The following is a 23,559-nucleotide window of genomic DNA, read 5'->3' as shown; positions in this document are numbered from 1 at the left end:
AGCAGTGGGTGGCACTCTACGATGTGTGTCTGCCTGTGTGGTGCTCTTTAGAATGGGCACAGTGAGCTCAAAGCTGGACTTTGGACAGTACTGAGACTTAAGTTTTGCTTTTACTTTTGCTTTTGGGTTCTGGGCTAGACACTGGACAGATACTAAAGACTCCTTGTTAACGCCACTGGAGAACAATTCCTTTGAGGTAAGGCTTGCGTTAACATCTATGAAAATGGGTGGGACTGCATTAAATTCCATGAAGGCAAGCTAACAAAGGGCTGAAACATTTGCAAGGTACCATTAGGATACATATTGTTCTCTTCTATTTCAATGTATAATGTGCAACCAATATTGTGCTTGATTAATTTCACTGTTTGAATACTTACACCTAGAACAGTTATTATTAGAGTGCATATACAATGTCACACACTGTAAGGCAGTGGCTCTCAATCCTGGTCCTGGTGGGCAACTGGCCTGCATGTTGTAGTTTTCCCCTTGCTTTATTACATGCACTTCATCATTGATAGTTGTTGTTAATTTGCTCATTAGCTGAGAGCAGAAGAATATCTAAAATGTGCCAAGACCAGGATTGAGAACCACTGGTGGACAGGAAAGCACAGTGTTGATTGTACAGATAAAATAAAGGTTCCAGTATTCAAAATTTGTTCAGCAGCACAGCTGTAGTTCATTGGAGACAGGATGTTATATAGTGATATATAGAGTTTTATTGTTCAACATTTTAATTGGCTTAACTGGAGAATCAGGTGGAATCCATTGTCTCTGTTTTCCATTAACAACCATAAATGAAAATTCATTTCTGATGAATATTGGCCTTTCACCCAGGATTTCATGTTCAAGCTCTGGAGGAGAAACAAAGTAGTAAATCTTAGATGAATGGTACAAATCTAACCACTAAATCAAGAGGTCGTGGTTTTATTTCCCATACCTCAGTTTAGTAATAATAGACCTGATGAATGGTTTCTCCTTCTGAGGGATGAATTTGTCCACCATTTTATTAAAATCCTTGTGCGTGGACAGAAGCCTCAGACTATTTCGAGCATGGAATCTAATGGAAAAGAAAAGGATCAATTAAATGTGTATCTGTAAAGAACAGCAAATATAGTACATGCCTGTTGTTGACTTTTACACGAGGAGCACATTCACCTAGTGGACAAAAACACAGGACTGTTAAATGAAGGGGAAAGTGTCTACCTGACATCCTGAGCTGCATCCAATGCTAACTGGCTGATGGACACCAGGTACAATCTGGTAAAGTCAGATTTGTTGGATAGTACGCGAGGTGCTTTCATCAGTTCAGCCAGTTTTTGCAGATTCAGAGCTGTGCATTGTCTGACTGCAGCATTGCGGTGGCTACAACAAACCACACAAAGAAACTGCTGTATCATTCCATAGCAAATCATTCTTATTTTAAGTTTACTGTAATAATATTATAAGACATATTTCTTCAATTGACTATAATTGTGAACTTGAAGTAATTGTGTGTATTTTCCCCCTCTTTTTCCACTTGGAGATAATTTTGTTATTGTAATTATTGTTGCAATTATTATCAGTATTTCTCACAAATGGCCTAAGCTTCTGCTTTATATATCGGATTGCAAGTCGAAATGGCTTTGACTGTAGATCCCTTACCCGATTCCAGTGGTTACGAGGGCATTGAGGGCACGTTTCGGGTTGCAGTTCTGCAACATGTGTCCAAGAGCCCGCTCTACATCGTCACGAATGAAGTTGTTTGATTCTCCAGCTTTGAGAAGCAGCACAGAGACAGTGCTGTCCAGCTCCTTGTGCATAGCCTTTTTTAGATGGATATACATGTGGCCCAGAGTTGCCATCGCTGCGCGTGCCACAGCTGATCTCAGGTTCTTCACCTAGACCATGTCCAGATACAGAAGTGATTATGATATTGTTCAAAACTTCAAAAATATTGTTTATCTGTACCATTCACTAGCTCTCTAGTCTGTTTGTGTGCTCAAAATCAGTCTAAAGTATTTATGAAGCCCTGGTGTCTGTAAATTAATGAAAAACAAAGTGGCTCGGTTCAGTATGCAACTCTCTCTCTCTCTCTCTCTCTCTCTCTCTCTCTCTCTCTCTCTCTGCTAATGGCAGAAGCATCTGGAGTTGTTTTAGACAACCAACAGAAGTATAAATGTTGAGAAACAGGAACCAAAATGAGGATTCCTGCTCCATATTTGTGTAATAATGCCTTATTGGAAATGCCTTCCAACTTGGAAGATGGCGAACTGCATTACCAAAAGTGCTACAAAACTAAACAGCTCGAGTTACAGATGAGTTTCTGGTATAAAACTTACAGACAAGTTTAACAAATTTTAGCAACATACTAACAACAGTCATTATTTCCCCCCGAACATACTGTTCCACCTTAAAAGACACTGGGCTTAGAGCTGTGTTTCCCCATAATCATAGACATTCCCTTTAAATGACAAACTTGATTTATTTCATAAATATTAATGTATAATTTGATTTTTGCAAAACACTTAAAAAGTTGGGACAGAAGAATGTTTACCACTATGCTACATCATGTGTGCTGTTATTTATTTGGGAAGAAGAGCAGATGCATTGTGGGTCAGCAAAGCCACATATTAACACATGCAGACTGAGGCCTGGCAATGTCTCACTGAAATAACCATAGACTTTTCAGAAAAGACTTTACATTAATAGCAGCATGTCTTCTGGAGCCTACCGTGAATCGCTGTGCACAAGACAGGAACACACCCTGGACAGGGTACCAGTCCATCACAGGGCAACACTCACACCTAGGGACAATTTTGAATCACCAATCCACCTACCAATATGTGCTTTTTGACTGTGGGAGTAAACCGGAGCACCCGGAGGAAACCCAAGCGGACACGGGGAGAACAGACCAAGTCCTCACAGACAGTCACCTGTAGCGGGGCTCAATCTCACAAACCCTGGACCCTGGAGCTGTGTGACTGCAACACTGCCTACTGCACCACTGTACTGCCCATCATATATGCTATTTAAAAAATAAAAAATAAATAAATAAATAGGAGCATAGTTAAGCCTTACCTCCTGCATCACCAGTAGGACAATATCATGAAGTTTCGGAATTAAAACTTCCTCGTGATGCTCAGCTAGAGCTCAAACATATTTTAGGCCTGCCACCTTTTTTTCCCTGTTGGAGATATATTTCAAACATGCACTTCATAATGTTAAACTTTTGTTCATATTTCCAGCTTTTTACAGTATCCATTTTAAGTGTATACATCTGATGCTTAATTCATTTCTTGTAACATTATCAACACATCCTTTCTGAAGTTGGCTGGTACAAGGCAGACTGTGATTCAGTTCCTAACCCAAGAAAGCATAGTCAAATATACAAATAAAGTCCTGGGCAAGACTCCAAACACTACATTTACCAGATTAAAGTTACAAGTTGTACTGGATAACAAGTGTCTGCTATATGCTGTGAACGTAGTTTAATAAACCTACGCACCAGTCCAAAGCTTTTAGCAGACTGAAGGCTTGCATGAGTCCCAGTTCAGGTGTAGTCAGTGCCTCCTCTTGGAACAGTGGCTGTTCTGCATGCATCAACATTGTATAAAATTAGTTGATTTCCATTTGGATTTTACTTTTAATACATTTAGAAGCATTTGTCCTGACTCTGACCTGCAGTATTGCTGGCTGTGCTAAATAACTCTGGTGGGGTGAGTAGTCTTCTGAATCTAGATGATTTGTTCTTGGGTTTAATGGGTTCAGAAGGGGGCTCTGGTTCAAGACCTCTAAAAGCTGACAGTGCACGGCGCTCTAGAGGGTTGTAGTAACAAAAGGGGCTTAGAATTAGACTATCAACAGGAATGATAGAGTTCACAGAGTCATTGCTTTTCCACAGACTTTGAATGGCTTCCATCACATTGATGGCCTCCTGTTCCAGGTGAGCTTCCATCGTATGAACCTCGTCCAGGTGATTCACCAAGAGCTCAACCTGGTCAAAAGGGGAGCAGGCCTTCTCCTCCTTGGGCTTTAGCACCTTATCAGAGTGCTTACCTTTCTTTTTAGTGACTGTGGTCTCTGTGGTAGGGGTCATAGAGCTGGAGCAGGAGCCAAGAGCTGTGACGTTGCTGTTTATTCCCTTATTCTGGATGGGTTTTAGTGGATGAGATCTGTCCACGCCTCGCAAATTCTTCTCAGGTGGCCGGGGCACATAGATAGTTTGCTGACTACCTTTAGACTCAGCATCCGTAAGATTCAAGTGGGGCATGAACGTGCTTTTAATTGCTCTGATATTTTCCTCTTGGTTCTTCTCAAATTTGGCACTCAGGCTGTGTGCCCTGGCTAGCACAGTCTCGTTGTGAGCTTTTTCTATTTGCTGGAGCCCTCTTTCAAAAGCAGGATTTACTCTTGAAGGCATCTTGTGCACACAACTCTTTGAAATAGAAAACATATATGTAAGATTTCTCTTGAAACATAACATATATCCTCTAAAAGCCAGAAAGAAATCTCTTCATGTTAAAACCACTTAACTTACTCTGTTTTGCAAGAGGTTTTTGTTCCTAAAAGACTTCAGTTCTTCACTTTTTATCGTCCAAAAATTAATGATGTCTTGCTCTTTCTTCCTTTGCTTCTCAATATAGGAAAGTTTGTCTGAACCTTCTAGATCATTAGACATTTTGATCAAAAGGCTGTTTTCAGTTTCACTGCTTGCTGCTTAAGTTTGAAACAAACTGTGATCTCCTGTGACGCATCCGAGAGTTCTACGCTAATGACATCACAGTGCTTAGCACCATCTAACCAATCAGCCTCCAGCAACACAGTCAGTCAACCAACCAACCACACCCATTTCCCTTACTGAAGGTTAAGGATGATGTCACAATGGCCTTAATGGTCACTGGGCTGTAAACTGTCTGAACCAAGACACATATCAGGAGTGACCTTCATTAAACCTTTTAGTATTTTGTCTAGTCTTTAGGTGCCAATATACAAATGGGCATCATGTACATATGTTACAGCAGCAGCATTTAAATAGAATGAACTAGTGCAATCAATGGTCAGCTGGAAAATATGCACATAGATAGGAAAATGTAATTTTTTTTAAAAACCTGGCTATGTTCACACAAACCTCATTGTCTTTGTAATATGAAACATCTGTGACTTTTTTGGGATTGGTTTTCCTCAAAAATCCTGGGACTGCTGTTAGGATCCCTGACATAAGACTCAATGAAAAAAGGTTTTTATTAAAAATTTGGATGTCTTTAGCAAAAAGCTAAAACATATTCATGGATGAATCTTCAGGCAAGAAGATTGTTAAACAATTTCTATATTTAAAAGAGTTAGATCTGTAACCTAAAAGGAAATTTAGCCTCTTTTGTAAGATGAGGAATATATAGATCATGAAAGTCAGCATAATTCATGTGCCTCTATTTCAAGAACTGTTTAGTGAAAGGTTTTCAGTTGTGTATGGTACAGAGCACTATGGTACTACCTTGATATCACATGACAGTCCGTCTATAACTGAACAGTGAAATGCCAGATGTTTTTTAGTGTGCAAGTTATTTAAGGTTGTGCAGTTTATATTCGCTGCACAGTAATACATACCAGAGTCTTCAGACCAGCTCTACAGATTTAGGGTTCAATCCGGACATTGCAAAGCACTGAATGAGTTCTGCCACTCTCAATGAATGTAGTAATGAATGAATGTCTGAATGTAACCAATGAGAGTCAGAACAGTGCTGGCTGTCTCTTGACAATACAAAAGCTAAAGTAAAGGGTAAGTAAAGTAAAGAGCTGCCAAGGTGATAATGAAACTGTACTTCAGCTGCAATTTAACAACATTCAACATCCCTGTTACCCTCCTGTTGTTTTCAATATTTTCATGTCTTTTTTGTCCAAATAAAAACATGTATCTCCATATTTTGTTGATTATTTTTAGTTAAGTACGTCATTCGAACCCAGCAGCTGTGTGAAACTGTCATGCTGAACAGAAATGCTCCAAAATTCTATTAAGTCAAATCTTGTTATATAGACTTCCACTGAAAGTCCAGGATGTTTTTTCCTTCTTATATATAATGACTGTATATGAGATACATGTTTACTTGTAAGGTATAGAAGGAAATGTTCCTTAAATAGGATTATTCGGAAGATTTATAGTTATACCATCGCCATTTTGTTAATACCATAAAATACATAATAAATAAATTATTGTTATCAAGCATTGGGGGGCACGGTGGCGCAGGTAGTGTCGCAGTCACACAGCTCCAGGGGCCTGGAGGTTGTGGGTTCGATTCCCGCTCCAAGTGACTGTCTGTGAAGAGTTGGTGTGTTCTCCCCGTGTCCGCGTGGGTTTCCTCCGGGTGCTCCGGTTTCCTCCCACAGTCCAAAAACACACGTTGATAGGTGGATTGGTGACTCAAAAAGTGTCCGTAGGTGTGAGTGAATGTGTGTGTGTCTGTTTTGCCCTATGAAGGACTGGCGCCCCCTCCAGCAGTGTGTTCCCGCCTTGCGCTTAATGATTCCAGGTAGGCTCTGGACCCACCGCGACCCTGAATTGGATAAGCAGTTACAGATAATGAATGAAAAGTCTGCATTGATACTATTGATGTTTTATTTAGCAAAAAAGCAAATAAATAAACAATTTTAGTTGCACAATAGCCACCCACCATCTCTAAATTACCAGGAGTATTTATAATTTGGTTATAAGAATAGAAGACAATGAAATAATCATGTCAATTTTCATGATATTTACCTAAATACAAAATGCAAAGTAAGCAAAGTCTCCAAGAGCAAACATCCTACTGATACACAGATTATGTCACTAAATAAAGCACATTCTCTTTACATTATGAGTGAGATCTCAGAGAAAATTGAATAGTGTGTGTAGTATCCATTATTAAAGTGTTGATTCTAAGAATGGTTTGTCATAGTGAAGCATCTTCTCTTCACTTAATGTTCATATGGTCACCGATCTTATAAACAGTAAAATACAGCAGTCTTTAATACAGCACACCAGTCGTTAGTACCATTCATTCATTCATTGTCTGTAATATTGTTCCTATATCCAGTTTACGGTTAGCGGTGGGTTTAGAGCCTACCTAGAAACACTGGGTAAAATTTCTAACTGCGCAATCAGGAACACACCCTGAAGAGGGCGCCTGTCCTTCGCAGTGCAAAACCCACGCACACTTTCACTCACACCTATGGAAACTTTTGAGCCAATCCACATAACAATGTGTGTCGTTGGACCGTGGGAGGAAACCAAATCCCACGCGGAGAACACATCAAACTCCTCACAGACAGTCACCTGTAGCAGGGCTCAAACCCACAACCCCAGGACCCTGGAGCTGTGTGACAGCAACTCTACCTGTTGTTCTACCATGCCACCACTCTTTAATATCCATCCATCCATCCATTATCTGTAACCGCTTATCCAATTTAGGGTCGCGGGAGGTCCAGAGCCTACCTGGAATCATTGGGCGCAAGGCGGGAATACACCCTGGAGGGGGCGCCAGTCCTTCACAGGGCAACACAGACACACACACATTCACACCTACGGACACTTTCTAGTCGCCAATCCACCTGCAACGTGTGATTTTGGACTGTGGGAGGAAACCGGAGCACCCGGAGGAAACCCACGCGGACACAAGGAGAACACACCAACTCCTCACAGACAGTCACCCGGAGTGGGAATCGAACCCACAACTCTTTAATATCAGTATATTTAAATATAATGTATAGATAAGAAATGTACACTGTATGCCCAAAATGTTGAAAAGTACACAAAAAGAAACAATAAATAAACTTTTTAACCCCCTTGTCCAGATTGTGTACAGGGTGAGTAAAAAGTCACAGGATACAATTTTATCTGAATATGCCAGTAAGTAATGGTTGAAGGGCCTCAGGCTATATCCAGAATATGGCCACCATCTTGAAAGGCACCATATTGGATCAAGAGCAAGTTTTTCCAATGGGAAGGTGGTCATGTAGCATATTAAAGAAATAAAAGGGTGTCCTGTGACCTTTTACTCATCCTGCATATAAAGCATTTGTATATAAATTATTTTTAGACACAGCATGATCCTTTTAAAATCTCATTGCTGTTTACATCATTTAGCCTTTAGGATTTATTGAGTCTTCTTTTTTTTCACCCCATATAATTTCCTGAAGATGTTTCCATAGACCTTCAGCTGCCACTTTGCTGTTTAGGTGAAATGGATATACATCTACATATACATTAAGTGCATAGATGTAAGGGTAATGCATTACAGGAACTTAAAGTGCTTTAAGGCTGCAGAGGTTCCTGCAATATGGCTAGGAGCCATGTGCTCTGCAAAGCAGAATGTTTCTGCAGCACTAGAACAATGTGCGAAATTATTAGTTCCTCAGCGAAATTGTAGGTTTAGGATAAGGGGTCTATACAGCAGCAGTCAAAATACAGACCAAAAATAAACTGTTCAAGTAGAACAGAAGGCTAGTTTCATCTCCAGCACTACCACAGCTGTCTGGATGGGAGTCCACGAGTTAATTGTCTTCTGTCTGTCTGTGTGAATGTGTCCTGTTAGCTAATCTAACAGTATTGGTGAGAGTTGGTATACTCCTCCAAGTGTGTTTATTTGTGGTGACATGTTAGCTGCAGTTTGAAAAGATGTAATGACAGTCCAGTTAGCCCAGGACAGTGTCCACTAGAGGGGAATAAAGCTCCCAGCACTGCGCTGCGAAGCAGTGGAATTATATTTTCTGGACTGATGGGACACCATCCAGTAGTTTGGGGAAGTATTGGAGTGGTGTTGATGATCCAGATTCAGAACCTGACCTCACTAACTCATCTCAAGTGGAATGCAATAACATTTGCATGGGAGTGTTCCAACATTAAAAGTAGACCTTTTGAAGAATGGCACATGCTATTACTTTCTGTAATTTACACCAAGTGCAATTTTTCCTATAAGGTGCACATTTGTTTAAACTGCACATTGGAGAGCACTGACTGGACAGCCTGGTCTATAACACATACAGCAACCCAGAAAACCATGAAATTGGACCTGGCTCCTATTATTTTGTAGTGTTGCAGTTCACCAGTTTTGGATGCAGTATGGGTTGTTTTTCACTCATCAGTCTCTGAGGAATAAATCTGTGTTTTTTGATTCATGCAGTTTTCCTTTGCTTTAGAATATGATATACTCTGATAATATATCCTCACATGGACTTTATATTTTATATTTGTCTTAGACATAAAGCGTATTATCATCAGCATTTGGAACAAAATTTTCAGAACAGAATATTACAAAACATTAAAGTGTTGTTACTGTATTCTCCACATCCTGGTGTATAGTACTGTGTTGACATTTGAAGTTCCATTGGACGGTTAGTGCAGCATATCACATGACTTTGGGTGTGGTGTGCAAAAAAAACCTTATCTGACATCCACAGGCCAGTGTCTGTGTTTAGTGTGTGGGAGGGGAGAGGCATGTGTTTGTGCATCTCTTCTCATGTCTATGGGCTGAGAGTGTGCTACGTAACTTGATTCCATTCTGTAAATGTCAATGAAATTACAGCACAGATCATATTTCAGTAATTCAACATGATTGATTATATTTCTTCTCTTCTCTTCCCCCAGCTCCTCCCTCTCTCCTTCTGTCTCTATTTTTGTCACTTTCCTCCTTTCGTTCTCTGGCAGTGAAAGAACATGAGCAATTCTCCCACCCCTAAAGGGACCCCGGTCCAGCGTAGCCCAGTGGATGGAGAGTGTGTGATGATGGAGGCAGTTCAGTCCCCCCAGCCGTCCACTCCAACCAGCGGCTCAAAGAAACGGGTGTCCAGCATACTGCAGAGCCCTGTGAGCACAGTTATGTGTCTCTGTTTGTGTGTGTGTGTGTGTGTGTGTGTGTGTGTATGTGTATGTTTGTGTGTGTGTGTGTGCGTGCGTGCGTGTGTGTTCATACCTAAAGCTGTACGATATATTGTTTGCTACATCTTATGGCTATATTGGACTTTTCTGATATGTAACTAGAACTCTAACAGAGCATAATTTTTAAAAACTGAGATGTGACAATCGTGACCAATAGACAGTCATAGAAAGCAGGTTTTACAATAAGGTTACATAAGTTTGTGATATTTAAGACAGTAATAAATGGTTAGGTAATGTAACAGTCATTAAATAATGCTATTAATGAGTATTCTTTTAGGATTTTTATAAAATGCCTTAGCCATTTTAAGTCCATTTTTACTTTTCACATTTTCTCAAATGTGTGTTTGTGTGTCTTTCTGGGTTGGTAGGATACACCTCTCTCTCTCTCTCCTTCCATCATTCAGCATAATCCTAGCCAACATAATTTTTCAGTAGCTAATGTAACCAAATAACTTTTAGTGCTGTCCTTCAAGTGCGTTGTGTTGTTCTCCCAGATTTGCAGCATGATGTGATAAAGGGATACCCAAGTAACAGGAGTGAAATGAGTGTGGAGATTTCTGCCATTTAAAAATGCCTTCTGTCTTTATGATCATTAATGGAATTTAATAGGAACTAAAGTGTTTCAATCATTTAAATTTGACCATATTAGCTATATCATAAAAAAGAACAAAAATCTTGTCAGATTAGCATACATTAAAAATTAAGGACATGTTTTTTATATTTCTTATTAAACCACAGTTCTGCTATAAAAGCTATATGATTGAGTTTTTCAATGCAGTATGATTCAGCTATTGTATACTTTATTAACTATTTTCTTTGCACTTAGAAAAATGCTCTGGGGCAATGTTAAAGCATCATTATTACAGTTAACCCTTCAGATTAGGCCATAAATGTCAGAACTTGAAGAGTCAGGAAAACCCCAATTCTGCAGTAATAAAAATCCTAGTATTGTGTTAGCACTAAGCTAACATCTAATTTGCAACACCGATCAAAACCCATTAAGTTCATGACATTTCTAATAGTTACGCTACTTAAGCTAATTAAAGAGGCCTTTAGAATAGCTACAGAAGCCTAAACCATTGAGAGAGTTTGTTTGTTTGTATCTATAATCTCCTGACAGGGTAAATTTTAGTTTTCCAGCAATAAGAATAGAACTATTATACTTAAATACAGTTTTTTTGTTTTTAGTTCCCAGAAATCTTTAGGCTTTCAGAGTATGGAATCAGATTTGCGCCAAAAAATAGAATAGAAAGCCTTTATTGTCATTATACACAGCGTACACAGTATACATAGTAGAACAAAATTGGAAGCTGCTCCTTAAAAAAAATGCCCACAGTGCAATATTTAAATATTTAAAAAAGAATCGCACAAAAATGTTTATCTCAAACGTAAAACTTATAACTTGCAAACAAAATATCCAGCTCTGACCTTTGTGCTCCATGACTTTTGTGCGTGAGCTCTGAGTTCTGTGCACGAGCTCTCTGAGTTTTGTGCGCCTGATCTGAGTTTTGTGCGCCAAAACTGCACGCAAAACTCAGGGATCAGGCGCACAAAACTCAGAGAGCACGCGCAGAAATCAGAGCTCACACACAAAGGTCAGAGATGGATATTTTGTTTGCAAGTTATAAGTTTTACGTTCGAGATAAAAATGTTTTGTACGATTCTTTTTGGCACAAATCTGATTCCATATCAGAGAAGGCCTTGAAGGTTTTGAGAGTTTTCCTCTGCTCCTGTGTTTTTCAACATAATCTCTATATCACTTGTGTAGTGTAAAATCAGTTCTGGATGCCCTATATATGTGGGTAATTTTCTGATGATTCCCCTGTACTTACTTATGCAGAACAGTTTAAACTAAAGAGCAATCAGTGAGAAGTATTTTTGTTAGTGTTACAGTTATTGCAGTGTGAGTCCTCCATTAAGGAAGAGTTTGTCAATGATGTGTCAAACTGCTGTACTGTATAGATTTCAGCATGAGGTTGTGTGTATATATGTTTGTGTGTGTGTTTTGTATATGTAGGCATAAAAAAGGGTTGTGCACTGAATATAAGCTTTTAAAAGGTGACAGAATAAAGAATAGACCTCAGGAGTAGTGTGTCCTCACTTCTCTTTTTGGCTCCTAATTTCTTCTTTCTTTGATGCCCCCCCCCCCCCCCCCCTCTCTCTCTCTCTCTCTCTCTCTGTATATTCCGCTATCACTCCTTCCCCCTCATTACACTCCTGAAGATATGATTAGCTCCACAGCTTAGAGATAATCTGTCCTGAATCACTATTCTCAGCTGCAGCTGCAGAATGAGAGAGAGAGAGAGAGAGAGAGAGAGAGAGAGAGAGAGAGAGATTAGGATGATGTGGAGAAGGCAAGGGATTGAGGGAAGAGAGCCAGTAGAAAGAACAAAGACAGAAAGAGACAGTGTAAGTGTGGAATCATAAACTGTCAGTGTCAGAGAGTTTAAGAGGGAGTCAGAGATAACACTGAGAGACAATAAGTGAAAGATAGAGTACTTTAGGGGGAGTGTGTTGGCTGAGAGAGAAAGCGATAAGTGAGGCAGCAAGAGAAAGAGAGAGATGTAAGTGTGTCAGTGGAAGAAAGAGGGAGAGAGTGGGAGGGAGGGGACAGTATCGATAATATCAGTGAGCTGCAGTAGCTGTCACTTAGAGCAGACACAGTTGGAGTGAGTGAGGGACAACGAGAAAGAGACAATATAGCCTAGAAAACAACAAGAAGAAGCAGGAGACAGGATGGTTAAGAAAGAATAAGAGAAAGGAATAGACAGGAGCAAGAGTGGAAGAAGAGGAAGAGTATGACTGCAGTTCTTCATCTTTGTGTTGGATTGTGGAAATTTAGGACCTGTTTGCACAGCTTCTGAATGTATGTGTATGACTTAGTCTCTACATTGTGTGTCTGTGTTCCAGACAAAAATATGTGTACATCATTTTATTTATTAGAATAATTTCAAATTTTTGGTTAAGCATCAAATAGACTTACTAACTTGCTAAACCTGTTAGTTAATGATGACGTCTGTCCATTTTAGCGCACTCTACCACTCAGTTTGTTCCCGAGTTGCACTCAACATTGACGTTCCCATGTTCCGGGATGTGAACTGTAGGGTGTCTGTGGTTGCTTTAACAGACACAATGACTGAAATGTGCACCCAGAATCTCAAGAAATGCTGATATAATGCAGACTAACAGAACAGGAATGATATATTCAACAAATGTTTTTGTCCAGTCATATTGTATTATGTGTTTGTCACATGTGTCAGAACACAGCGCTTTATCTCCATTTTTTTCATTTTCACATTTGGATATAATGTGCAATTTTGTAAGTTGTCATCTGAACTGTCCACTCATTAGAATGGACATCCAAAATAATGTCCCAATCTGATCCAGAATAAGTTCAGCTCATTTCCAAAGTAAAGGATATTATTCCTACAGAATAATTAGACAGTGAATTGACTGTGAAGTTAAGTTTATAACGTGTTGGGTATTGGTTATCAGTAGCCTAAAATTAAATAAGCAGTTGCACTGTGTGTGTTTGTGTGTAATGTCCAATATGTATATCACATTGTTTACAAACTGACATTTTGACTATTATTTTATGTGGACAAAAGCAATGTGCTCATATGTAAACTATGTTTTTAAGGTGAATATGTGTTAGGGTTAGTGTTAAGTTAGGGTTGGGTTAAACCATGGTTATGATAAAGGTAAGGGTCACTCTCCCCAAAATGAATGGAAGTCTATGGAGTATGTGTGTGTGTGTGTGTATACAAAGAAGAGGGATAAAGTTGTTTGAGGGTATCTATTCAGTTGTTAGCACACATTGTTTTAAATTTGGAGACCACTCTTCATTTATTTATAAATGTTTGTTTTTCACTGTCAAGAAAAATCAGAAAACATATCTGACTGAAAAGTAAACTCCATTCCAGTTTTGGAAACTTATTCCAGTTTCTCCACATATATTCCTTTGCCTATCAATGGCTAACTTTATATCTCACCTGGAAATTAATACATGGAGGGTGTTGTGGTGTTTGTATAGTACTGTGTAGATGGAGTTTATTTAGTATATGAGTAATTACGCTCACTGTTGCTGTCTCTGTGTGTTTGTGTTCCAGTCGTTCCGTGAGGAGCTGGATGTGTTGATTCAGGAGCAGATTAAGAAAGGAGGGAGCTCCTCCAGTCTTTGGGCTCTCAGACAGATTGCTGATTTTATGGCCACTTACGGCTCTCCAGCTGCCTTCCCTGTATCACCGTCCAGTAAGTATACACACACACACACACACACAAACAAACACACATTTTGGAATGTTAAGATACCATTGCTCTAATATGCTAAATATTAAGTAATAAAAAAAATAATACTAAAATACCATTGATAGATCAATATTGACATGCGATTCACAGCCACTGTATCTCTTTACTGTATCTTTGTCTATCTGCCTTTTTGTTTCTCTCTGTCTGTATTTTCCTCTCTCATCTTTTTGGTGTGTCTCTGTATCTCTCACCTCAGCAATGACCATGGTAACCCCTATAAATGACCTGCATGGCTATGAGCCTGGCTCTATGGTGAAGGGTGAGAGACTGATGCGCTGTAAACTGGCCAGTGTTCACAGGCTGCTGGACCTTTATGGCTGGGCCCAACTCACCAGCGCTAACCTCACGGTGAGAGAAAACAAGTTACACACTGACTACAGCTGAGTTATCCATGTTCCCCTACAATCTGTCCTTTCATAGCAACTGATGCGAATTTGTTCAGTCAAACGGAGCACTGACAAAGTCTAAGGCTGTGGATCTCTCTTGAAACAATGTGAAATACTGTTACTGTTCATCACAGTTGGTACTTTACAGTCTGGGAATAAACATTACTATTTAAGATGTCATTATTTGTGTGCTGGGTCTAAATCCTCCTTCTATTTAAAAAAATAAGGCATTAAAATAATTCGATGTTTGGCATTTGCATCAATTTTCTTGTAACCAACAAAGTAAAAGCTGATTTTTTTTAATTGTTTTCTTTTGGAAGAATAGTACTATATGTAGAGGTTTCATTGATTATATATATTGTTGTCACGGTTGGCCAGGGACAAGTAGGAGGATCCATCCATCCATCCATCCATTATCTGTAATGGCTTATCCAGTTCAGGTTCGCGGTGGGTCCAGAGCCTACCTGGAATGATTGGGCGCGGGGCAAGAACACACCCTGGACTGGGCGCCAGTCCTTCACAGGGCAACACACACACACACATTCACTCACACCTATGGACACTTTTGAGTCGCCAATCCACCTACCAACGTGTGTTTTTGGACTGTGGGAGGAAACCGGAGCACCTGGAGGAAACCCACACGGACAAAGGGAGAACACAACAACTCACAGACAATCACCCGGAGCGGGAATCGAACCCACAACCTCCAGGTCCCTGGAGCTGTGTGACTGCGACAATACCTGCTGCATCACCGTGCCGCCCATTATATGCAAATTAATTTATTTAAAACAAATAACAAAACAAGGGAGGCATGGTGGCGCCTCCTATATGGTACATATAGTGTGTGTGTATATATATATATATATCTCACCTCCAGTGTTTGCTTTGAACTCTTTCTTAGTAAAATACTAAACTCACTCTAATGACACTTTTCCACTGCATGGAACCTACATGACTTTACTTGACTCAGCGCGGTTCTTTTGCTTTCCCACTGGCCAAATCTGGTACCTGGTCCCTGGAACCGGGTAGGTCCCAGTTCGGTTCAGGTTCCAACCATGCAGAGTAGGTATTAAATGGTGATGTGTAAACCCTGCAGAGCGCTGATTGGCCAGAGAGATTTGTCTATCACCAAGAAATGCAGAACTCAAAAGCAGCTCGTACGTTTACCTCGATGTGTTTTGAACAGGTTTATGTGCTCCTTGGGTCGGTGGCCGATGAAAATTTCCAGTGAAAGCTGAACGTGCAACAAGTAAAACTGATCTGTGTGGAGCCGTGTTTAGTCAAAAAAACTAAAACAACGATACACGATGAATAAACTTTACTGCTGCTGTTATTGTGGTTTTCTAAGGCAGCAATTCCTTTTAGAGATGGGGTTTTGTGACATCGCCGTCTCCATTTCGCGGGGGAGCCCTGCCAGTGCAAAACTGACAAGCGTGCCAAGCTGAGTTGTGTAGAGCCGGACCCATGCAATGAAAAAGTACCATAATACTCACTATGTTGCACTTTCTTTAGGTCTATGTTGCATTTTCTTATTGTATTTGTGTCTGTATTATTGTATCAGTACTAGTAATTAATACAGTCAGGTCTCTCTCTCTATTTGTGCAGATACGCATCAGTAAAGAGCAGGAGCATTTTCTGGTTCTTCCGGATGGTCTATCCTATAGTGAGGTCACTGCATCCAGCCTGGTAAGATTTTACATGCTGTTATTACACTTCAAGCAAGAAAACAAGCACACAAAAACTCACCTAAACGCATAGGAGACCTTAGCTGTTGTTTGTGGCTGAAGGTTTCCTGCTAGTCTCTGTTATAAAACTTATAACAAACATAGCTGAATTTTGATAGATTTTTTTGTGTGTGGCAGAAATTGTCACTTTGAAACACAAAGCACATGAAGAACAGAACAGAAGTATTTATTTGTGTTTGTTGTTACTGTGATTAAACAAAAGAGCAAAAGAGTCATATGCTATTTTGGATCCAGGGATTTGTTTCTACTCTGATTTATATCACTATGCGCTAATGTATCTGAATTGGTCAGTTAGTGTTCTTTTTCAAGTGTTAGTGGCAGGAAAGGAAACATTGGCTGGTTTCACATGTCTCAGAGGAAGCATGTGCTAACCCTGACCTTCACAGCGTGATAGCATTGTATGATAGGTGGGAGTCTTGCAAGTGGGTGAAAATGAACAAAGATTAAAGAGATGTGCTGAAAATACAGTAGTGGAGAAAATGCATGATTGAGTTTGCATAGCTTCTCTAAGTGCCATACTACCAGTCCGCTTCGGTTCCTACTTTATTTTTAACTGCAGACCTATGCACTTTTTTTCTGTCAATATATCATGTACTGATTCTACTTATATCTCAGGGCTGAACTCAATGTGACATTTCATTCTTTTAATCCTTCAAGATAGTCACCAAATGATCTCATCTGAAAAGCATGCATTTTTAATATGTAGGGAGTAGCTGAATTATGAGCGATTAATTATGCATGCTTATCTCATTTATAAGGTACATCTCCAGTAATATTTACTTGTGTCTTGCAGTAATAGCTTCCAAAAATGAACAGGCTGCAGTATCTAAGGTGAATATAATCTGACTAGACTGAATAGTGCCTGTGCTTTTAATTTGTCATTTTATACACCTGTCTGTGTTCAGCTGGCCAGCTGACTGTATATGTCACTTATAGCCTTCCAAACATTCTGTGAGTATGTGAAGGCACTCAGCCATACAAACATTAGTGAGGTCAGGTTCTAATGTTGGACGTTTAGCTTTGTATAATAAAACCACTCCTGTTCATCCCAGAGATGAATGGAACTCCATCACCTCGCAGATCACAGTTATACAACCCCAGAACCCTCTAATTGATGCTTGGCATAAGCCCTAACGTTCTTAAGTTAATGTACATCTGCTCTAAAGCATACCATTTGATTTTATTCAGATATATATATGAACTAGTAATTGTTTATATAAATGTTCCTGTTAAAAAATAAGTGCCTTTTGTTATAGATATGAGTGGATTATTGTGAGTATTATTACTGTCAGTAACTTAGGAGCATAGCCTTGAGAAATTAACTTTAGCAGTTTACCAAACAGCTCACTGATGGTAATTTAAAATTTCTGGTATTTTATAATACACTGAAATACTGATGGACACAAGCTTCAGCCATTACATATATTTACATTACAAAGACATTAATTCGAATTTTGCTTTACTGCATCTGTTACATTCTGCAGGAAGCTGCTGTGTAACATGAGTGTGACTATTTTTTTCTGAAGATGATAAAATGAGCAGAAAACGGGCACATTTTGGATGATGTTAGCTGCCAGTTAAAATTTACAAAAATACAAAAATAGTAAATGACATGAACTGCCTCTAGAAGCAACACTAGCACAGGAATTGTGAAACAAGAGCTTTATGAAATGAGTTTCTGTGGCCGAGCAATGGTATACCTACGCTCAGTATGTGCAAAGCTAAATGTCAGCTGAAGAGGTACAAAGCACACTGCCAGCGGATTTGGAATGATGAATCACTCCCCTCTATCTGGTAGGGTCATGGAATAATTGGCAAGAAGCCAGGAAAATGCTACCTATCGGAAATAATAGTGCAACTAATAAAATTTGGGGGAGGAATGGTGATCATCTGTTTTTGGGCAAAGGCTTATTTACGTAATGACGTCATGCAGTGACCCGTAATACAGCATATGTTCTTTACATGAGTTTAGCCACAGTGAAGTATGGTGGAAAGTGACTCTGAAGTGGAGGAATTTGCTCCAAAAAAGTGGAGTGGCTTGTGGAGATGGTTTTGTTATAAAATATCAGATGTACCATAAACCAAGGTATTATGTTACCATGAATGAAAGAATCTTTTAATATTATTAATATATACTAAATATATTTAATGGAATATATTTCATATTAATATAACATTGATTTTATTCCAATAGTCTGTTTTTGAAAGTAATACAAGTATTTTTCAGTGTTTTGTTCGTATCGCCAACAATATCATTATCGTCAAAAAAACCTGATATATCGTGATATAATTTTAGGGCCATATCGCCCACCCCTAGTTTGGGCTAGGTTCCTTCAACCCTCTGACAGTTATTGTTAATGCTACAGCATACAAAACATTACATTTTAGACAGTTATGTGCTTCCAACTTGTGTTGGAAGTACAATGAACAATGTAACATTATAGAAAAATCACTTTGCTGTTACAGACTGTGCTGAAACAGTACAACAAGAGTCTGGTGTTTGACTGCAGTGCATGTGTTTCTCTGTGCAGGTAAAGGTGAATATTCTGGGTGAGGTAGTGGAGAGAGGCAGCACAACACTGGGAGTGGACCTGTCTGCCTTCAGCCTGCACTCAGCCATCTACTCAGCAAGACCTGATGTCCGCTGCCTTCTGCATCTACACACACCTGCTACTGCTGCTGTAAGATTCAATCAGACACACCGATCTGCACACACCCTCTACTGCCGCTGTACGATACAAACACAGACAGATCTACACACACCCAGTACTGCTACTGTATGATACAAACACACAAAGATCTAAACACACCCTCTCCTGCTGCCCCCCCCCCCCCAACACACACACGAAATAACACAAACAAGGAAGTATGCAGATCTTCAGATTAAAGCATGGGTTGTGGTTAATATCAAATCGCTGTTTCAGTGGAGGTTTTCATTTGAAAGTAACTTGTCTATGTGTAAAAAGCCATGATGTGAAGTTTACTCTTTCACAGGTCTCAGCTATGAAGTGTGGCCTCCTGCCATTGTCCCATGAGGCTTTACTCGTGGGAGATGTGGCATATTATGACTATAATGGAGTCATGGAGGAAGAGGAGGACAGAGTGGACCTGCAGAAGTGTCTGGGTCCTACATGCAAGGTGATGGAAAGAGTGAATGCAATTCTAAGCAGAAAATAATAATTAATTCATGACTGCTATTACTATTAAAACTAATCCTAATAATAAAATAAAGAACTAATACTTCAGATATTAAAATTATTCATATTCATCAAACATTACTTTGTATCTATCATGAAAGTACTCTCTTTATGTAGTTCCGTAGTTGAGAGTGAGAAACTGAAGTGTGGAGCCATGTACTGACCTTAGTATTTTAAAATTGTATTCTGCATTTAGTTTCTAATAGTGTAAATAAGCAGTTTTTAATTACGTGGAATTTATTTTGTATCAGGTTCTGGTCCTGAGGAATCACGGCATTGTGGCTTTGGGGGAATCCGTGGAGGAAGCCTTCTATACCATCTACCACATCCAGTCTGCCTGCCAAATCCAGGTCCTCCAAAAATACCAGCACTACTAGCCCCTCTGAGGAATAACATAATAGAGTCCATTACTGGGTCAATGGGGCAGAGAGAGAGAGACAGATGCAGTCATATTCAACAGTCATAGGAAAATCCTAGTAAAATGACAGGTCCAAATGATTTTTAAGGTATTTGTAGATTAAACATTGTATGAAAAATTTCTCTCACATAGAAAAGAATAATACACTTCTTATTCAGCAGTTAAGCATCAATCATTCATACTGATGTTGTAAGTGGTGTTTCAATTAGGAATGTTTTTTAAACAAGGTACATTGCAGGACAGAGCTCAATTACATATATGTGTCTTAAAGGCGCAGTAATGAAAACATCTTGTTTAACTATAAGGTGTAAAGCGAGCTTGGTTTGATTCTGTGGGCAGGTGTCAGCTCTGTGCTGTGCTGGAGGAGAGGAGAACCTCATCCTGCTGGACCGAACCACACACAGACCCAACCCCACCGGTACTGTGGGCTGGGCTGGGTCCACGTTTGGCCCTATGCACAAAAGCCGGCTTGGAGAGCATGAGTTTGAGGCCCTCATGAGGACCCTCGACAACCTGGTGAGAAATAAAAATCTAAATTAAATATATGTCATCTCATGGAACTGGCTTGTAACTCACTCATTCATTTAGTCAGTCATGTTAATAACACAAGGGGTGTTATTCAGTGCTTCACATTAGTGATATAGAGTGTCCTTTTTTTCAGTAACAAAATACAAGGATAAACACATCAGTTGGTAGTTTCTGAGGTAGCTTCAAATTTCAAATATAAAAATCACATTCCCTTCAGATGCAAGTCTTCTGCCACATGATAACATTTGTGCTAAACATAACTATAAGCAGATCTGTATGATTCATAATTATATATATATATATATATATATATGACTTCATGGGGAAATGAAAAAATATATATTATTGCCTGGGAGCCTGAACTGAGCTGTTGCACCAAGGAATGGCACAACTCTGCTCTGGCTTTTCCCTGGCTCCTCCCACCTAATCTCCACATGTGCCTCTACCCAATTTAACCAGAGCACACTCTCGTGCTGGTGCATAGTCTAGGTTACAGAGTTCTAGCTCTCAGACCTTGTTGGTAATTTGGGGTAGAGTCTCTTGAAGTTGTCTTCTTTGCGTCTTAAATCTGTTTCCTCTTGACGTCTTGTCTTTCCACCTCAAGTGTCTTGAGGTTCAATCCTGAAAAGAAAAAAGTATTAAACACCACAGTTTAAATTTAATTTTATGAGGTATAAAATTAAATAACTTTTTTTTTGTTTTCATTATGTTTCCTCCTTAAGCCCATCAGCTTTCCCCTCATAGCTTCATGGTCCGTGTACCTTTTGTTAACTGGTTTTCCATTTTTAATCCTGCAATAGAAAAATGGAGAACGACCCATTTCCCTATTTTTAATAATATAAATATCAATGATTTAAGGAAAACAACCAGTTTTCTACAACATAATGAAACTAAATACAACCAAATATGAAAAAGGAATATGAACAATTATAAATCAAAATGAAATGGAGAAGCAGAAAAGAAAATGATGATGATGATGATGAGTTTTTTCATTTCTGTTTGTGGCTAATTATGGGTTGGGCTGCTGGTAGATTAAAGATGAACATACTTAACCCATTTCCCAATTTAACTAAAAATATTCTCAAGGTCGGGGGCAACATATGCTGAGATTTCTGTGCACACTGGGGACATGGGTGTCCAGAGAGGGTGTTCTAAGGCTAATATAAGTAAGTTTGTGAAACTGCAGCAGAACTGTGTTTATGTGAAAAAAAAATCAATTTATAGTGAACTAAAATAAAAAATATATCATATTCCAATATTCCCAGCATTTGTGTTTTGATGCGCTGGAAGAAAAGATTAAAAAAAAAAACACAATAAAATCGACATTCTCTGGTCCTGTTGATAACGTACAAAATAGGGAAATGGGTTGCTCTTCATTTTTCTGATGCAGGATTAGAAATGGAAAACCAATTAACGAAATGTACACAGACCCTTTTGTTCATTCATTCATTCATTCATTCATTGCCTGTAACAGCTTATCCAATCACTGGGTGCAAGGTAGGGATACACACCCTGAAGGGGTGTACTTCACAGGGCAACACACACACACATGTTCACTCACACACTCACACCTACGGACAGTTTTGAGTAGCCAGTCCACCCTCTATTTTTCATTGTCTTTGGGTGTATTTAAGTGTAACTGTAAATACATTTATAAATAAATAAACAAAAATTTGCAGCTCACTCAAATGAAAAATGCAATTTATGGTTATGGTGAGATGGGGTTAATCAATATATTTTTAGCTTTTAAGCACCCATGGTTCATACTGAATGCATTGTAGAATGTTATTTTGTCTGTTTTTACTGCAGTTATACTGTGATCTCTCTCCATTCAGGGCTACCGCACCGGTTATGCCTATCGATTCCCTGTTCTGCTGGAACGTTCTAGAACCCGCAGAGAGGTGGAGGTCCCAGCCACTGTCACTTCCTTCAGTTTTGAGGATGAGCGGAAGCACCCCCACTCTCGCATCCAGCCTCATGCTCAGAAACAGCAGCTAGAGAAAACAAGATGGCTTAACACCCCTAACACCTACCAGAAAATCAACCAGGACCAGGCCAGTCCCGGACACCGCACCACGGTCAGCAGGGCTTATTTATATAATTTTATACATAGTTTTTATATAGTTTTAACACGTATGCGTACTAAACATTAAACAGGAAGGTGATAGTTTATTTGTATGTTCTCTATAACGGTCAGTTCACATGAGATGAAGAATCAAACTGCTTTATAGTTCCTGAATGAAGCAGGTTATTCTCCATAAAATGGGTCAACCCATGCTGTCGGCCATGTTATGGGTTTAGTACAAACTCTCTGACACATCCAGCACACTAGGTGTCAGTATAATAGCCGTTTAGCTGTTTCTAGTGGTCAACAAAACAAAAAGATAAACTTAAAATATTTTTGCCAATCACAAACCAGTACATATAAACCAAAATAACAGGAAGTAGGAACTAAAATTTTGTTTCTCAACAATTGGGGGCGTATTATTAGATGGAACAGTTTTCAGGCCCATGCAGTGAATTCACATAACATACAGAAATGGTGCAGAATACTTTAGATTATACATCTCTCTCTCTCTCTCTCTCTCTCTTTCTGACTCACACACACACACACACACACAAACACACACACACACACACAAACACACACACACACACACACACACACACACACACACACACACACACACACACACACACACACACACACACACACAAAAACAATTCCCTCTGCAATGCAGGGATATTTCAAACACTTAGGACTCAGTGGAGGGCTTTCACTGCCCTCTGCTGTTTTTATTCCTAGAGTGGGTGATATGGCAAAAATATAACTGTACTTGAAGATAGTTCCAGAACTCTCAGTAGGAAAGATTAGTTTTTGGACTTTAGATTTAGTTGGAAAAGACAGGGGGAAAAAAAGAAGTGCCATGTTTAAAAATACTTTCAAAGCCTGAGAATACAGTAATATTTACTGACATCTTTAATGTTGAAATAATCAGAACTGTTAATGAATTATAGTGTTTTCTAGTAGTATTGACATTATCCATGATATGCTCAGAAAAGCAAATTTTGAATTTTATCATGATTAAGA

At 39.2% G+C, this 23,559-nt stretch overlaps 2 protein-coding genes across 4 annotated transcripts in view; one reads left to right on the top strand and one right to left on the bottom strand.

Annotated features, from left to right (window-relative positions):
* The window catches only part of LOC136678829 (beta-adducin-like), a 47,122-nt gene that overhangs the window by 17,647 nt on the left and 5,916 nt on the right, over positions 1-23,559 (top strand). For both annotated transcript variants that reach the window (XM_066656979.1, XM_066656978.1), the window contains exons 2-10: positions 9,596-9,814; positions 13,996-14,137; positions 14,391-14,542; positions 16,186-16,266; positions 18,857-19,006; positions 19,320-19,463; positions 19,774-19,872; positions 20,280-20,456; positions 22,304-22,546. In XM_066656979.1, the coding sequence (XP_066513076.1) occupies positions 9,665-9,814; positions 13,996-14,137; positions 14,391-14,542; positions 16,186-16,266; positions 18,857-19,006; positions 19,320-19,463; positions 19,774-19,872; positions 20,280-20,456; positions 22,304-22,546 (1,338 nt within the window). In that variant the 5' untranslated portion in view covers positions 9,596-9,664. The remainder of the gene's footprint in view (positions 1-9,595; positions 9,815-13,995; positions 14,138-14,390; positions 14,543-16,185; positions 16,267-18,856; positions 19,007-19,319; positions 19,464-19,773; positions 19,873-20,279; positions 20,457-22,303; positions 22,547-23,559) is intronic.
* On the bottom strand, positions 723-4,621 carry LOC136677719 (TOG array regulator of axonemal microtubules protein 1-like). Of its 2 annotated transcripts, XM_066655315.1 has the most exons (9): positions 4,517-4,621; positions 4,036-4,414; positions 3,658-3,795; positions 3,485-3,569; positions 3,058-3,163; positions 1,642-1,877; positions 1,204-1,362; positions 938-1,057; positions 723-851 (listed from the first exon to the last, which is right to left on the bottom strand). In XM_066655315.1, exons 5-9 carry the CDS (start codon positions 3,064-3,066, stop codon positions 845-847), a joined length of 531 nt encoding a protein of 176 aa, XP_066511412.1. In that variant the 5' UTR covers positions 3,067-3,163; positions 3,485-3,569; positions 3,658-3,795; positions 4,036-4,414; positions 4,517-4,621; the 3' UTR covers positions 723-844. The 2 variants fall into 2 exon arrangements, with proteins under 2 accessions (XP_066511412.1, XP_066511413.1); XM_066655316.1 differs by lacking the exons at positions 4,036-4,414; positions 4,517-4,621 and having other exon boundaries at positions 3,485-3,666.

The sequence above is a fragment of the Hoplias malabaricus genome, chromosome Y (assembly GCF_029633855.1).
Source record: "Hoplias malabaricus isolate fHopMal1 chromosome Y, fHopMal1.hap1, whole genome shotgun sequence".
In the NCBI taxonomy this organism is placed as follows: domain Eukaryota; kingdom Metazoa; phylum Chordata; class Actinopteri; order Characiformes; family Erythrinidae; genus Hoplias; species Hoplias malabaricus.
This window is presented reverse-complemented; position numbering and strand designations above follow the sequence as displayed.

What these genes read in the sequence shown, in the direction of transcription:
- LOC136677719 (XM_066655315.1), bottom strand. An exon ending in CTCGTAACCACTGGAATCGG is followed by an intron (nt 1,363 to 1,641) that starts GTAAGGGATCTA and finishes GGTTTGTTGTAG; the next exon opens with CCACCGCAATGCTGCAGTCA. An exon ending in GATGCAGCTCAGGATGTCAG is followed by an intron (nt 1,058 to 1,203) that starts GTAGACACTTTC and finishes CTTTTCCATTAG; the next exon opens with ATTCCATGCTCGAAATAGTC.